The 17,232-nt window shown below is 38.0% G+C and overlaps 1 protein-coding gene across 2 annotated transcripts in view; it reads right to left on the bottom strand.

Moving 5' to 3' along the window:
• Positions 1-1,343: 1,343 nt before the first annotated feature.
• Positions 1,344-17,232, bottom strand: part of LOC132850530 (mucin-5AC-like) — a 32,402-nt gene continuing 16,513 nt past the window's right edge. The window contains exons 30-47 of one of the 2 annotated variants that reach the window (XM_060877174.1): positions 16,304-17,051; positions 7,821-13,444; positions 7,510-7,685; positions 6,828-6,999; positions 6,470-6,717; positions 5,973-6,156; positions 5,237-5,414; positions 4,956-5,134; positions 4,798-4,867; positions 4,589-4,719; positions 4,104-4,135; positions 3,831-3,996; positions 3,523-3,618; positions 3,382-3,422; positions 2,451-2,579; positions 2,161-2,194; positions 1,927-2,050; positions 1,344-1,696 (exon numbers count right to left, since the gene is read on the bottom strand). In XM_060877174.1, the coding sequence (XP_060733157.1) occupies positions 1,492-1,696; positions 1,927-2,050; positions 2,161-2,194; positions 2,451-2,579; positions 3,382-3,422; positions 3,523-3,618; positions 3,831-3,996; positions 4,104-4,135; positions 4,589-4,719; positions 4,798-4,867; positions 4,956-5,134; positions 5,237-5,414; positions 5,973-6,156; positions 6,470-6,717; positions 6,828-6,999; positions 7,510-7,685; positions 7,821-13,444; positions 16,304-17,051 (8,537 nt within the window). In that variant the 3' untranslated portion in view covers positions 1,344-1,491. Of the gene's footprint in view, positions 1,697-1,926; positions 2,051-2,160; positions 2,195-2,450; positions 2,580-3,381; positions 3,423-3,522; positions 3,619-3,830; positions 3,997-4,103; positions 4,136-4,588; positions 4,720-4,797; positions 4,868-4,955; positions 5,135-5,236; positions 5,415-5,972; positions 6,157-6,469; positions 6,718-6,827; positions 7,000-7,509; positions 7,686-7,820; positions 13,445-16,298; positions 17,052-17,232 lie in introns of both variants that reach the window. The other variant, XM_060877179.1, reaches the window with a different exon arrangement.

Genomic DNA, 17,232 nt, shown 5'->3' with positions numbered 1-17,232 from the left:
TATCCTGCACTTTGACCCCAACCACCTCAGTTGGGATATGCAAAGAAAAGAAATCCACTGTGCTCTAATGTATATGTGGCAATACTAAAGGCTTCCATGCCATAACCTTAACCTGGTTCCTGGTTTTAGGAGCATGGGTGAGGCCTGAGGTGGTTTTTGCATGGATCCATTGGTAATCAGTCCCATCCTCAAAGTGGTGGAAAATTTTGCTCTTCTTCAATCTACTTTCAGCTTACTGAGGGTCTTGATCTTTTCTGTAGCTTCTTTTAACACTACTTACAAATAAATTAACCAATAAAGTTAGCAATAAAGTTAGAAAAAAAAAGATTTATTTAAAATCTGTTTATTTATTTTTTTTATATTTGCTGCAAACAATGGTCAGGTTTATACAGTATATCCATTGGATAATGTAAATGTTTGGTTTTGGTATTAGTGAAAACGTCTACTAAACATTAAATTATGCTCATTACAGTATGTGGGCCTCTTATTTATTTGTTTCTATAGGATCATGTCAAATCTTATTTACCTTAATATGGGCTAATGTCAAACAGTGAAAGTTTGATGCTTTAGTACAATTTGATGCTTTAGTAATTCTAAATAAAATCCATGAGAAGAGAAACTCAGATGTTCATGTCAAGCTGTTTTATTAATTTGTCTGTATTAATTTGCTTTTATTTAAAGATAATGCACCCCTATATTTAAGTTTCACCTTTAAAAGGAATAGCTCTTTGAAGACTTTACAGTGGCATCACCTGAGTAAGTAAAATAATAATCTGATTGTTGAAATTGTCTACTTTAAAATGACATACATTCCATGATGTGCCTTTTTTCATTATCTTTCTTGTGATGTGTTGAGTAATATAAATAATAATATAGAAATATAATTGAGTTTATATGGCTAAAGTCAGGATTACAAATTTTTCTTGTGTGTAATTTGCTCATAATAATATAAAACATATTTTGAGTGTATATTTTCAGCCCAACTCCAGGGTTCGGGATTTGATCCTGAGTTCTGGATAATATAAAAAATTATATTATTTTCATATAAAAAAACCTACTCTGCTATTTTTTTGGCAGTAAGTAATATATTGTTTCTTCTTCTTCTCCTACTTTCGGTTTTTCTCTTTAGGGGTCACCACAGCGAATCATCAGTTTCCACCTAACTCTATCCTCGGTATCCTCTACTCTTGCAAGGTAATATATTGTTTAAGATATAAAAAATATATAGTACTGTTACTGTGTGTCATGAGAAACTGATTTAATGTTTTTTAAAAGATTTTAAATATCTTTTCTTATGCCTTCTGCTTTTTTTCCACCACTAGATGCATTTTCACACAAACAAGTTGTGGCTTGTTGATTGCTGATATTTATTAGGTTCTAAGTATCAGAAAGGATTTACAGTTACAGTATCACAATTCTTTAGTTGATTCATGTAAATAGAGTCATAAATAGATTAACATTGATTAGAGAAAATGACTGTTCTACATGTGATCACCGACGCCTACGCCGTCTCTGGACAGGAGAAGTCTCCTTCAGGGTGCACTCTCTCTCATAGCAGCCACACTTCTCCACATAGATGTACATGTGGGTGACTTTTGATCCGTCTGGACAGAGGAATTCCGCTTCCTTCTTGATGGTGGACACTTCCTGACAACAAGAGCACGAGTGCTCAAACATGTTGGCTGCCATCGAGTAGCTGAGGAGGGGACAGAGAAAGTGGATGGTTTGAAATGATGGTTCATGATGTAACACAGTAAGCTGAACGGAGGTTCCTGCAAAATCATTATCCATTTAAAACTACTAACATTAAAAGCACAGACACAGACATCTTATAGAAAAGTTGAATAAAAGTCTGTTAACAAAATATTGCTCTAATAATTTCTAATCATCTCCAAATAGTCATGATAGAAGAATAAAAATAAATACATGGAAGATGTGACACAAGATCCTTCACAAGCTGTCATTTCCACTGGTTTTGCAGTCCGGCAGCCATTACTCTCAAGGTAAGTGGAGTTTCTGGAGAGGCTGCATGCCCTATTCTTCAGTGTGCCTTAAAATAAAATTTAGTTGATTTAGTTTGGATTGGATTTGCTCACTTATCTGTGTTTTTATTTTTTTTATTTTTTTTTTTTAAACAAATGAATGTAAATGAACACTTACATTTAGGACAGCAGTCAGCAATGACAATTGTTCCCTGCATAAATAAGAAGAAAAGGGATTATATTATGGTATTATATAAAATACATAGACAACGACACCATGGCAGATCACTCTGAAGAAGGCATCATGTACTGTAGTGTAGAATTGAACCTGATCTCCAAATATTTTGTTCTATTACAATCAAGTGCATCATTAACAGTAGATTCAATATTAGCTTTATTTATATATTATTATATCACTACTTATGTTAGCAGTGTGATTATGTTGTTTTTATGGTTGTGGTAACTTACAGGAACACAGTCATCTTCAAAGAATGGTGGACAAACGTGCTGGTTCTTTACTGTACTGTACTGAGTCCCATTTTTCACGCAGCTGTAAGTCACACACTTGTCATTAGGTGGAGTCCAGGTTTCACCAGGCTACAAAAAAAAAAACAGAAGACGCGTTACTGAAACATTTTATGACTGGAAAAGACACTGTTCTGCCAACTGCCCATGCACCTAGTGTCCTGCTTCTTTCTTATCCTCTTGTATTTTGTCATTGTATATCACATTAGCTTTAATGATTAGATGCCTAAATCATTCTTAGAACTAATTTAAGTAAAAACATGACTTGTACAATCTTTGTTTTACTGACATCCACTCACTTATACCTGAGTAACACCTTAAGGACCTTTAACCGGAGATTTGATGTACAGCTGACTTTAAATGTTTACTTTAACTAAATCTGTTTTGTGTGATTCTTGTCATTATTGTATAGAGCCATAAAAAAAATCCATAAAAAAAAATCTGGTGTGCACCACACATTATCACATATCATGTGGTATTATTTGTACCTGATACCGGATACTAAGCACTTAGTGTGGTAAAAAACCCAACACAGCCCTATGAGAGCTCCATCCCCACCGTGAAGCATAATGGTGGTAGCATCATTTTGAGAATTACATGTGCTTATTTTCATACCCTCTTTACCTAGTCACTGACTGACTACTTATTTTTATTTGTAAATATTTTTTTGGTAAACTGTAATAATGTAAAAACCACCTAACTATTTTGTACAGAATGTGATTAATTCTACAAAATGATGCAAAAAGTGCATTTCAGTTTTAGGTTTTAAAGGGTGTGAATTCTTATGTAATCCAGCATAAATTAATGTCATTTGTAAAGTTTGGAGTATGGTAAATATATATTTTATTCCATATCTTGGTCATGCTATTCTTACCTTATACAATGTGTCATTGAACACACAGACAGGTTCAGGCACTGTTTAAAGAGAAAGAACAGATTTTTAATGTATTTGTTCTAACTATATTAAACATGTATACAGGAAAAATTATATATATTGAAGCTGCTTCACACTCACCACAGGTGTAAGCTGGACAACAGCCTTTCATTTCGACAATGAGTGGAGTGAATCCGATAGGGCAAGTCTCAGTGGGACAACGACTACTATTACATACTGTGGAAGAATAGAATATTAAAAAAACTGTAAATAATGTGTAAATTATCTGATTAGTTATATGATGATACAAACTGTTGCTGCATTACACAGACTTTGTAACATAAATATCACACTGCCTTTTAGTCTGAATTTTACATCCATATGATCATTCAGCTGAATTTTGGGAACAGACAAGATAAAATGTGACTGTTTATAATGTGTAAACTTACCACAAATGTCATGCTCGCAGCAATCCACAGTCTCTGTGATCTTCACCTGACCGGGTGCGTCACAGTGAACAGGCTCTTTTGTAGGACATGTTAAATGCATGCAGCTCACTGTCAGACTCTCTTCACATGTGCAGTTCATACAGCCAGAAATCCATTTCTCTTTGGGCTAAAGGTGATTGTATGTTATTGATGTGTTGTGCTTAATTACTGTAGCAATTTCAATAACAAATGTATTACTGTAAAAATGTAATATTTAAGTCTGTTTTCTTTTACCTTTTTAATCTGATTGTCATGTGTTTTGCAGCCTGATTATTTGAAGATAAAAGAAATACAATTAGATTTTGAGCCAGCACTAAATATTTAAACAGGTACATAGTAGATCTACAGACAGACGACAAATTAAAGGTCAACATAATGTCTTAACTTAATGTCTTAAGTAAGATGACAACCATGGTCTGCAGAACTGCTCCAGTGCACCTTAGCATAGATCTAGAACTGTGCTAAATGGATGAACACCATTCTTCCAAATGATTGTTCCTCTGGTGGTATTTTGATAATAGGGCTGTCTAATATGCTGGTTAAAAAGGAGAAAATAATTGGGGCTGGTGACTGTGATGACCATTGCATACATATTTATGTTATATGGGTGAGGTCGGGGCTATCACAAAAGAAACCACTCCAATCAGCATAGTTGTTTTTAACATTAATTTGTCACCTGTCTGTAGTTTCAACTTTAGTTTTTAAAAGTTGTCGCTTACCACAATACTCAACACACTCATTTACATCTGGACCCAACTGTATTGTGTTATTCGGACAGTAGCAGCCTTCCCAGAATATTTTTTCCAGAGCACTAAATGTACTGGGTGTGCTTATAAATTTGAGGTTAAAACTGTAAAAGCAAACAATAAAATGTCACTGCAATGTAATTTTGTAATCATTAAAAAATATCGTTTTGTTACTGTGTTACCTTAAATCACAAGTTTCTGGAATCTGAGGTCCACAAGGTTTGTAGACTTTGGGCTTTTCACATTTGAATTCTAAATATGGAGGAAATAAACATTTTTAACTACTTTGAGCAGATACTACACCGTTTTTCATTGACTGACGTTACTTAATGCCACTTACCACACACTCTGTTCGTGGCTGACCTCCAGTCGATACAGATTCCTGCCAGAGCACACTGATCAGCATACATCTGCAAACTGTAGCAACCGATGACCTCGTTGTTCATGTGGCACACGTCATAAATGCAGGCCTCCTCAAAAAACTGGTATGGGACAAGCTCATGGCATTCCTTAAAGATCCTTTTAAAAAGATTCAGGGTAGAATTAAGCATGTAAAACTAGGGCATCATGTCCTAATAGTAGTTTGATCAACAGTGTTAGAAAGAGGCTAAGTCTTCTTACTTGCTAATATTTTGGCAGATTGGAGCATTGGTGCATGGCACCGGTGTTGGTTTAGGCTTTGGCACTAGACAGCTATTATTATTACTGACATTCCAATACTGAGCCATTTTTTCACAAGAGGATATAATGGTGCCATTTGGTAGGCGACAATCATCTGTACGGTTATTATCACATGTTCCTAAAACAGATGAAAAGAAGTTCTATTAGAACAAAACACTGTCTGCTGTATAATTACCATTATTATGACAAATTTCTAATTCCCTTTAGTTCATTCTTACTGATCACTGGCCCTATCCAAAAGCTACTACAGAATTTTAACCTGTTCTGTTAATCTCACTAGTGTTTCTCTGCAACTTGATGAATATTACACTTGAATTCTATCTATCTATCTATCTATCTATCTATCTATCTATCTATCTATCTATCTATCTATCTATCTATCCATCTATCTATCTATCTTTCTATCTATCTATCTATCTATCTATCTATCTATCTATCTATCTATCTATCTATCAAGCCAATTCTTATCCTCTGTTAACACATTTTAAAATATACTGTATATGTTTGTGCTTAATTAAGTTTATTTACGAATGATCACAACATTTGTACAGGATGTTAGGTGAAACAGTTTTCATGTATTTTCTGGGTCTCACTGTAGAGAAACAAAACATCAAGCACAATTAATCTGCACAATTTACATTTAAGCATTATTTTAGCAGTTAGAACATGAACTTACCACACTGTCCTTCAGTGTTTCCATGGAACATCTGCCAAGGGAGGTTGATGAAAAACATCATGCCAGTAAAGGTGACCTGTGCATCGATTGCTGGTATCACGACGAGTGATTCAATACCATTGTCTGAAATTCGGAAGTCCTTGTTCTGATATGGTAGTTTGACCAGATTGTTGTTGACTTTAATCTGTTAAAAGTACATTTCTGTTAATGTTGCATAGCTGTAATCAACAAGTAATCGTTAGTTTGGCATGCTGTTGATGTGCAATTTCTTAAACATTTCATAGATAAAAAGATTACAATAAGTTAAGTTAAGTTTAAATTAAGTTACAATACTACAAAGCTCATCAACATCTTTTTATCTCCAAAATAGTTTTTTTTATTGTGCAATTTATGAGTAGACTTTTAATCCTAAATCTACGCTTTATTTAGACCAATGCTTAGTTGATTTTTAGCAAATCCAAATTCCTTTGAAATATATAAATGATTAAACTAGTTACCAGATTTATAATGCTTCCATTAGAAATCTCTTGTGTCATGAAAATTTCAAAGGATTCGTAGTGCACAGTCAGAGATTTAGGACAGGAGAGATCATCTTCAGAGTCACAGAAGACATTGTCAATAATGACACTGAAGTGGTATTTTGGGTTTATCTCTTTGACAAGGACATAGGAACAGTTCCCTTGAAATGGGTAGTATGTTCCATCAAAAGTAATGTAATGTGGGTCTCCAAAGCCACTGCATATACCTGAATGATGAACAAAAAAGATAATGTAATTATTAATGCTGTTGGGAATAATAGAATAATAGAAAATCAGTTGCAGTATGTAGAAATGACAAACACTGCACTTTACTTACACTGGCATTCGTATTTGGAACAACACCCGGAATCATCTTTCACTAGCTTTGGTGGATGTTGGTTAACACACACAGGCAAAGGTGCATCCTCACATTTCACATGCTCATGTATGACTACTCCATTGTCACATGTAAGATTCGCACAATTTCCATCTGGTATAGTCTCTCCATGCTAATCAAAATACACAATAATTGCAAATATGTAAATGCTCTGAGAGGATAAGAAAAGAAATATCAGAATACTCTTAATTCATTGTCTATCTCAAGAGAAGCAATTAATTTTTGCAGAAATAGCTCGTTTGGTAAATAGATTTTATTTACCAAATTCAGATTTTAAACACTAAAACTGTACTGTCAATACTAAGCATTATAACCGAGCATTATTAGTTACTAAGTTATTACGTTACAAAAAAAATGTTGTGTTGATTACAGTGTTAATAAGATTTGAACTGTTTCATTCATGTAAAATTCATGTAAAAACAAACAAATGACTACATGGTGAGTTATGTAACAGTGAGGAACCTATGTAATAGAATCTAAAAAGATATAACATTACCTTTTTAGATATAAACTAAGAATAAAACATTAGAAGCACAGTTCATATTTGCTAATAACCACATTATGAAATCAAATTAAATTATCTGCTAAATTGAAAAAACAAAGTCTTTGTTACATTCATTACCTTTAGAGGTGGCTTGTCACAGGGTATGTGCTGGCTTGTAGTTGGTGCTGGTGTAGTTGAACTTACACCACAGGCAAATGAATCATTGTAAATCTTACATTCGTTGTGGTCATTCAGCTTACAAATTGCAACATAACACCATCCATCAGGATCACTCACATTGTAAATATAGGAACCTAAATGTAGCACATTATGAAACAAAGTGAAAATATGTTGTAAGTTAATTTTTATGAGAAAATAACATACGTAAAGTCAAGCTTGATTTTCTACAATACAGTGAGGGAAAAAAGAGTAAAGGTCTAATGATTTACCTAGAGAGAATTTAGTTCCATTAAAATTGCATTGACATTGATGGCCTGTAGGAGGTGTTGATATGGATCCAGTTATTACTTCAAATGTTGTTGTCAGTGTTGTACTTCTTATTGGTGATGTAGTTGTTGTTGTAGTTGTTGGTGTTGTTGTTGATGGAGTTGTTGTTGTTGTTGTTGGAGTTGTTGTTGAAGATGTTGTTGCTGGAGTTGCTGGTTCAGTAGTGCTAGTTGGACATGTTTCTGGGACTTCACAACAATAAACTTTTATTTCATAGTCAAAGCACTGCTGTTGAAGACCTTGGTTTACATTGAGGCAAATTAATCCATCTCGGGCATTACAAGTCACTACCTGACCCAACTGTGTGAGCGGAATATCAGGGTAGAGTTTTGCTCTGCATTCAACTTTTGTTGGTTTGGAACAGATATGACGATGAGTGTCACTTATCTTTTTTATTGGTACAACTTCACCACCATTAGGACCAGATGTAGGAGGGCCAAAGTCCATCCAATCAGACCAAGTGCACACAGGTATGCATGAAGTTGTGGGCGGACTTGAAGGCTTTGGTGTGGTTGTTGTAGTAGTAGTCGGTGTTGTTGTTGTTGGAGTTGTTGTTGGTGTTGTTGTTGGAGTTGTTGATGTTGGAGTTGTTGATGGAGTTGCCGGTGCAGTAGTGCTAGTTGGACATGATTCTGGGACTTCACAACAATATACTATTATTTCATAGTCAAAGCACTGCTGTTGAAGACCTTGGTTTACATTGAGGCAAATTAATCCATCTTGGGCATTACAAGTTACTACTTGACCCAACTGTGTGAGCGGAATATCAGGGTAGAGTTTTGCTCTGCATTCAACTTTTGTTGGTGTGGAACAGATATGACGATGAGTGTCACTTATCCTTTTTATTGGTACAACTTCACCACCATTAGGACCAGATGTAGGAGGGCCAAAGTCCATCCATTCAGACCAAGTGCACACAGGTATGCATGAAGTTGTGAGCGGACCTGAAGGCTTTGGTGTGGTTGTTGTAGTAGTAGTTGTTGGTGGTGTTGTTGTTGGAGTTATTGTTGTTGTTGTTGGAGTTGTTGTTGGAATTGTTGTTGTTGGAGTTGTTGTTGTTGTAGTCGTTGTTGGTGTTGTTGTTGTTGGAGTTGTTGTTGGTGTTGTTGTTGTTGGAGTTGTTGATGTTGGAGTTGTTGATGGAGTTGCCGGTGCAGTAGTGCTAGTTGGACATGATTCTGGGACTTCACAACAATATACTTTTATTTCATAGTCAAAGCACTGCTGTTGAAGACCTTGGTTTACATTGAGGCAAATTAATCCATCTTGGGCATTACAAGTCACTACCTGACCCAACTGTGTGAGCGGAATATCAGGGTAGAGTTTTGCTCTGCATTCAACTTTTGTTGGTGTGGAACAGATATGACGATGAGTGTCACTTATCCTTTTTATTGGTACAACTTCACCACCATTGGGACCAGATGTAGGAGGGCCAAAGTCCATCCAATCAGACCAAGTGCACACAGGTATGCATGAAGTTGTGAGCGGACTTGAAGGCTTTGGTGTGGTTGTTGTTGGAGTTATTGTTGTTGTTGTTGTTGTTGGAGTTGTTGTTGGTGTTGTTGTTGTTGGAGTTGTTGATGTTGGAGTTGTTGATGGAGTTGCCGGTGCAGTAGTGCTAGTTGGACATGATTCTGGGACTTCACAACAATATACTATTATTTCATAGTCAAAGCACTGCTGTTGAAGACCTTGGTTTACATTGAGGCAAATTAATCCATCTTGGGCATTACAAGTTACTACTTGACCCAACTGTGTGAGCGGAATATCAGGGTAGAGTTTTGCTCTGCATTCAACTTTTGTTGGTGTGGAACAGATATGACGATGAGTGTCACTTATCCTTTTTATTGGTACAACTTCACCACCATTAGGACCAGATGTAGGAGGGCCAAAGTCCATCCATTCAGACCAAGTGCACACAGGTATGCATGAAGTTGTGAGCGGACCTGAAGGCTTTGGTGTGGTTGTTGTAGTAGTAGTTGTTGGTGGTGTTGTTGTTGGAGTTATTGTTGTTGTTGTTGGAGTTGTTGTTGGAATTGTTGTTGTTGGAGTTGTTGTTGTTGTAGTCGTTGTTGGTGTTGTTGTTGTTGGAGTTGTTGTTGGTGTTGTTGTTGTTGGAGTTGTTGATGTTGGAGTTGTTGATGGAGTTGCCGGTGCAGTAGTGCTAGTTGGACATGATTCTGGGACTTCACAACAATATACTTTTATTTCATAGTCAAAGCACTGCTGTTGAAGACCTTGATTTACATTGAGGCAAACTAATCCATCTTGGGCATTACAAGTCACTACCTGACCCAACTGTGTGAGCGGAATATCAGGATAGAGTTTTGCTCTGCATTCAACTTTTGTTGGTGTGGAACAGATATGACGATGAGTGTCACTTATCCTTTTTATTGGTACAACTTCACCACCATTAGGACCAGATGTAGGAGGGCCAAAGTCCATCCATTCAGACCAAGTGCACACAGGTATGCATGAAGTTGTGAGCGGACCTGAAGGCTTTGGTGTGGTTGTTGTAGTAGTAGTTGTTGGTGGTGTTGTTGTTGGAGTTATTGTTGTTGTTGGAGTTGTTGTTGGAATTGTTGTTGTTGGAGTTGTTGGAGTTCCCGGGACAGTAGTGCTAGTTGGACATGTTTCTGGGACTTCACAGCAATATACTTTTATTTCATAGTCAAAGCACTGCTGTTGAAGACCTTGGTTTACATTGAGGCAAATTAATCCATCTTGGGCATTACAAGTCACTACCTGACCCAACTGTGTGAGCGGAATATCAGGGTATAGTTTTGCTCTGCATTCAACTTTTGTTGGTGTGGAACAGATATGACGATGAGTGTCACTTATCCTTTTTATTGGTACAACTTCACCACCATTAGGACCAGATGTAGGAGGGCCAAAGTCCATCCAATCAGACCAAGTGCACACAGGTATGCATGAAGTTGTGAGTGGACTTGAAGGCTTTGGTGTGGTTGTTGTTGGAGTTATTGTTGTTGTTGTTGTTGTTGGAGTTGTTGTTGGTGTTGTTGTTGTTGGAGTTGTTGATGTTGGAGTTGTTGTTGTTGTAGTAGTTGTTGGTGTTGTTGTTGTTGGAGTTGTTGTTGGTGTTGTTGTTGTTGGAGTTGTTGGTGTTGGAGTTGTTGATGGAGTTGCCGGTGCAGTAGTGCTAGTTGGACATGATACTGGGACTTCACAACAATATACTTTTATTTCATAGTCAAAGCACTGCTGTTGAAGACCTTGATTTACATTGAGGCAAATTAATCCATCTTGGGCATTACAAGTCACTACCTGACCCAACTGTGTGAGCGGAATATCAGGGTAGAGTTTTGCTCTGCATTCAACTTTTGTTGGTGTGGAACAGATATGACGATGAGTGTCACTTATCCTTTTTATTGGTACAACTTCACCACCATTGGGACCAGATGTAGGAGGGCCAAAGTCCATCCATTCAGACCAAGTGCACACAGGTATGCATGAAGTTGTGAGCGGACCTGAAGGCTTTGGTGTGGTTGTTGTAGTAGTAGTTGTTGGTGGTGTTGTTGTTGGAGTTATTGTTGTTGTTGTTGGAGTTGTTGTTGGAATTGTTGTTGTTGGAGTTGTTGTTGTTGGAGTTGCCGGGACAGTAGTGCTAGTTGGACATGTTTCTGGGACTTCACAGCAATATACTTTTATTTCATAGTCAAAGCACTGCTGTTGAAGACCTTGGTTTACATTGAGGCAAATTAATCCATCTTGGGCATTACAAGTCACTACCTGACCCAACTGTGTGAGCGGAATATCAGGGTATAGTTTTGCTCTGCATTCAACTTTTGTTGGTGTGGAACAGATATGACGATGAGTGTCACTTATCCTTTTTATTGGTACAACTTCACCACCATTAGGACCAGATGTAGGAGGGCCAAAGTCCATCCAATCAGACCAAGTGCACACAGGTATGCATGAAGTTGTGAGTGGACTTGAAGGCTTTGGTGTGGTTGTTGTTGGAGTTATTGTTGTTGTTGTTGTTGTTGTTGGAGTTGTTGTTGGTGTTGTTGTTGTTGGAGTTGTTGATGTTGGAGTTGTTGTTGTTGTAGTAGTTGTTGGTGTTGTTGTTGTTGGAGTTGTTGTTGGTGTTGTTGTTGTTGGAGTTGTTGGTGTTGGAGTTGTTGATGGAGTTGCCGGTGCAGTAGTGCTAGTTGGACATGATACTGGGACTTCACAACAATATACTTTTATTTCATAGTCAAAGCACTGCTGTTGAAGACCTTGATTTACATTGAGGCAAATTAATCCATCTTGGGCATTACAAGTCACTACCTGACCCAACTGTGTGAGCGGAATATCAGGGTAGAGTTTTGCTCTGCATTCAACTTTTGTTGGTGTGGAACAGATATGACGATGAGTGTCACTTATCCTTTTTATTGGTACAACTTCACCACCATTAGGACCAGATGTAGGAGGGCCAAAGTCCATCCATTCAGACCAAGTGCACACAGGTATGCATGAAGTTGTGAGCGGACCTGAAGGCTTTGGTGTGGTTGTTGTAGTAGTAGTTGTTGGTGGTGTTGTTGTTGGAGTTATTGTTGTTGTTGTTGGAGTTGTTGTTGGAATTGTTGTTGTTGGAGTTGTTGTTGTTGGAGTTCCCGGGACAGTAGTGCTAGTTGGACATGTTTCTGGGACTTCACAACAATATACTTTTATTTCATAGTCAAAGCACTGCTGTTGAAGACCTTGGTTTACATTGAGGCAAATTAATCCATCTTGGGCATTACAAGTCACTACCTGACCCAACTGTGTGAACGGAATATCAGGGTAGAGTTTTGCTCTGCATTCAACTTTTGTTGGTGTGGAACAGATATGATGATGAGTGTCACTTATCTTTTTTATTGGTACAACTTCACCACCATTAGGACCAGATGTAGGAGGGCCAAAGTCCAGCCAGTCAGACCAAGAGCATTCAAGTGGACATGGAGTTGTGGGCAGACTTGTTGTCACTGTTAAGCTGATGGTTGTAGGGGGTGTTGTTGAAGTACTTGTTCTTGTAGTTGTTGGAGTTGTTGTTGATGATGTTCTGATTGGTGCAGTAGTGCTAGTTGGACATGTTCCTGGGACTTCACAACAATATACTTTTATTTCATAGTCAAAGCACTGCTGTTGAAGACCTTGGTTTACATTGAGGCAAATTAATCCATCTTGGGCATTACAAGTCACTACCTGACCCAACTGTGTGAGCGGAATATCAGGGTAGAGTTTTGCTCTGCATTCAACTTTTGTTGGTGTGGAACAGATATGACGATGAGTGTCACTTATCCTTTTTATTGGTACAACTTCACCACCATTAGGACCAGATGTAGGAGGGCCAAAGTCCATCCATTCAGACCAAGTGCACACAGGTATGCATGAAGTTGTGAGCGGACCTGAAGGCTTTGGTGTGGTTGTTGTAGTAGTAGTTGTTGGTGGTGTTGTTGTTGGAGTTATTGTTGTTGTTGTTGGAGTTGTTGTTGGAATTGTTGTTGTTGGAGTTGTTGTTGTTGGAGTTGTTGTTGTTGTAGTAGTTGTTGGTGTTGTTGTTGTTGGAGTTGTTGTTGTTGTTGGTGTTGTTGTTGGTGTTGTTGTTGGAGTTGTTGTTGGAGTTGTTGTTGTTGGAGTTGCCGGTACAATAGTGCAAGGTGGAAATGTTCCTGGGACTTCACAACAATATACTTTTATTTCATAGTCAAAGCACTGCTGTTGAAGACCTTGGTTTACATTGAGGCAAATTAATCCATCTTGGGCATTACAAGTCACTACCTGACCCAACTGTGTGATCGGAATATCAGGGTAGAGTTTTGCTCTGCATTCAACTTTTGTTGGTGTGGAACAGATATGACGATGAGTGTCACTTATCCTTTTTATTGGTACAACTTCACCACCATTAGGACCAGATGTAGGAGGGCCAAAGTCCATCCATTCAGACCAAGTGCACACAGGTATGCATGAAGTTGTGAGCGGACTTGAAGGCTTTGGTGTGGTTGTTGTAGTAGTATTTGTTGGTGGTGTTGTTGTTGGAGTTATTGTTGTTGGAGTTGTTGTTGGAATTGTTGTTGTTGGAGTTGTTGTTGTTGTAGTAGTTGTTGGAGTTGTTGTTGTTGTTGGAGTTGTTGTTGTTGGTGGTGTTGTTGTTGTTGTTGGTGTTGTTGTTGGAGTTGTTGTTGGTGTTGTTGTAGTAGTTGTTGGTGGTGTTGTTGGTGATGTAGTTGTTGGTGTTGTTGTAAGTGTTGTACTTATTGGTGATTTAATTGTAGTTGTAGTTGTTGCTGTTGTTGGAGTTGTTGTTGGTGATGTAGTTGCTGGAGTTGTTGTTGGAGTTGTTGGTGATGTAGTTGTTGGTGTTGATGTCGGTGTTGTACTTGTTATTGGTGATGTAGTTGTAGTTGTTGGAGTTGTGGTTGGTGTTGTATTTGTTGGTGTTGTTGTTGGATTTGTTGTTGGTGATGTAGATGTTGTTGTTGGAGTTGTTGTTGTTGTCGGTATTGTACTTCTTATTGGTGATGTATTTGTTGTAGTTGTTGGTGTTGTTGTTGGTGTTGTTGTAGGTGTTGTAATTGTTATTGGTGATTTTGATGGTGTACTGATTGGTGCAGTAGTGCTAGTTGGACATGTTTCTGGGACTTCACAACAATAGACCTTTATTTCATAGTCAAAGCACTGCTGTTGAAGACCTTGGTTTACATTGAGGCAAATTAATCCATCTTGGGCATTACAAGTTACTACCTGACCCAACTGTGTGAGCGGAATATCAGGGTAGAGTTTTGCTCTGCATTCAACTTTTGTTGGTGTGGAACAGATATGACGATGGGTGTCACTTATCCTTTTTATTGGTACAACTTCACCACCACTGGGACCAGATGTAGGAGGGCCAAAGTCCATCCAATCAGACCAAGTGCACACAGGTATGCATGAAGTTGTGAGTGGACCTGAAGGCTGTGGTGTGGTGGGTGTAGTAGTAGTTGTTGGTCGTGTTGTTGGAGTTGTTGGAGTTGTTGTTGTTGTTGGAGTTGTTGTTGGTGTTGTTGTTGGTGTTGTTGTTGGAGTTGTTGTTGGAGTTGTTGTTGTTGGAGTTGCCGGTACAATAGTGCAAGGTGGAAATGTTCCTGGGACTTCACAACAATATACTTTTATTTCATAGTCAAAGCACTGCTGTTGAAGACCTTGGTTTACATTGAGGCAAATTAATCCATCTTGGGCATTACAAGTCACTACCTGACCTAACTGTGTGAGCGGAATATCAGGGTAGAGTTTTGCTCTGCATTCAACTTTTGTTGGTGTGGAACAGATATGACGATGAGTGTCACTTATCCTTTTTATTGGTACAACTTCACCACCATTGGCACCAGATGTAGGAGGGCCAAAGTCCATCCAATCAGACCAATTGCACATAGGTATGCATGAAGTTGTGAGCGGACTTGAAGGCTTTGGTGTGGTTGTTATTGTAGTAGTTGTTGGTGTTGTTGTTGTAGTTGTTGTTGGAGTTGTTGTTGGTGTTGTTGTTGGAGTTGTTGGTGTTGTTGTAGTAGTTGTTGGTGTTGTTGTAAGTGTTGTACTTATTGGTGATTTAATTGTAGTTGTAGTTGTTGCTGTTGTTGGAGTTGTTGTTGGTGATGTAGTTGCTGGAGTTGTTGTTGGAGTTGTTGATGATGTAGTTGTTGGTGTTGATGTCGGTGTTGTACTTGTTATTGGTGATGTAGTTGTTGGAGTTGTTGTTGGTGTTGTATTTGTTGGTGTTGTTGTTGGATTTGTTGTTGGTGATGTAGATGTTGTTGTTGGAGTTGTTGGTGATGTAGTTGGTGTTGTTGTCGGTGTTCTACTTGTTATTGGTGATGTAGTTGTTGTAGTTGTTGGTGTTGTTGTTGGTGTTGTTGTAGGTGTTGTAATTGTTATTGGTGATTTTGATGGTGTACTGATTGGTGCAGTAGTGCTAGTTGGACATGTTTCTGGGACTTCACAACAATAGACCTTTATTTCATAGTCAAAGCACTGCTGTTGAAGACCTTGGTTTACATTGAGGCAAATTAATCCATCTTGGGCATTACAAGTTACTACCTGACCCAACTGTGAGAGCGGAATATCAGGGGAGAGTTTTGCTCTGCATTCAACTTTTGTTGGTGTGGAACAGATATGACGATGAGTGTCACTTATCCTTTTTATTGGTACAACTTCACCACCATTGGGACCAGATGTAGGAGGGCCAAAGTCCAGCCAGTTTGACCAAGAGCATTCAAGTGGACATGGAGTTGTGGGCAGACTTGTTGTCACTGGTAAGCTGATGGTTGTAGGGGGTGTTTTTGAAGTACTTGTCATTGTAGTTGTTGGTGTTGTTGTTGGAGTTGTTGTTGGTGTTGTAGTTGGAGTTGTTATAGTTGTTGTTGGTGATGTAGTTGTTGGAGTTGTTGTTGTTGTGGTAGTTGTTTCAGTTGTTGGTATTGTACATTCTTCTGACTTACAACATTTTGCCTTTACCTCATAATCAAGACATATTAGAGTTTGATATTTGTTTTCACAAAGTAGACCTGCATTACTGCATGTAACATTTTGGTGTAACTCTGACAATGGAACACCTGGATATCGCACAGCTTGACACTTGACTTCAGCTGGTTTATCACATACTTTATAACGACCAGATTTAATAATGTTTTTGATTGTTTCATTGTCCCCTCCTTCTGGTCCATATTCAGGATAATCAACATTCATCCATGAGGTCCAGGAGCAGACTTCACAATGTTGTCTTGTCTGTGTGGTTACCATTATTGTGGTTGGTATTGACTGTGACATTGGTGGTGATGTGCAGTGGTTCTTATCACAACAGTAAACTCGTATTTGATAGTTCAAACATAATGGGAATGGGCCTGATTGTTCTTCATTTTTGCATATCAAACCTATGTTTACATTACATTCCACATTCTGTCCAACTTCACTTATGCTTTTATTTGGATACTTTTCAGCACGGCATTGAATTTTGGTTGGTTGCTCGCAGATCCTGTGGCCAGCAGCTCTAATATTTTTGTATGTTTCAGAGTCACCTCCACTGAGACCAGGGGTTGGGAATGTTGTGTCAAGCCATTCTGACCATTTACATGATTGCTGGCATGTACTGGATGTTGGTACAGTTGTAGTTGTTGGTTGTGATGACACTGGAGTACTGGGGCGCTGAGTTGAGACTGAAATACAAATACATTTCATAGATCCAAAAATATTTTTTATTAATTTGCAATATCAGGGACATTGCTTCACACATTAAATAGAATTTTAATTTTATGACCCTGATTTCATGGTGTATCAGTATGTCTAGCCATTTCATATTTTGAATATTTCTTTTCTATTTTTGACATGTTGAATTCT

The sequence above is a fragment of the Tachysurus vachellii genome, chromosome 1 (assembly GCF_030014155.1).
Source record: "Tachysurus vachellii isolate PV-2020 chromosome 1, HZAU_Pvac_v1, whole genome shotgun sequence".
Lineage (NCBI taxonomy): Eukaryota > Metazoa > Chordata > Actinopteri > Siluriformes > Bagridae > Tachysurus > Tachysurus vachellii.
This window is presented reverse-complemented; position numbering and strand designations above follow the sequence as displayed.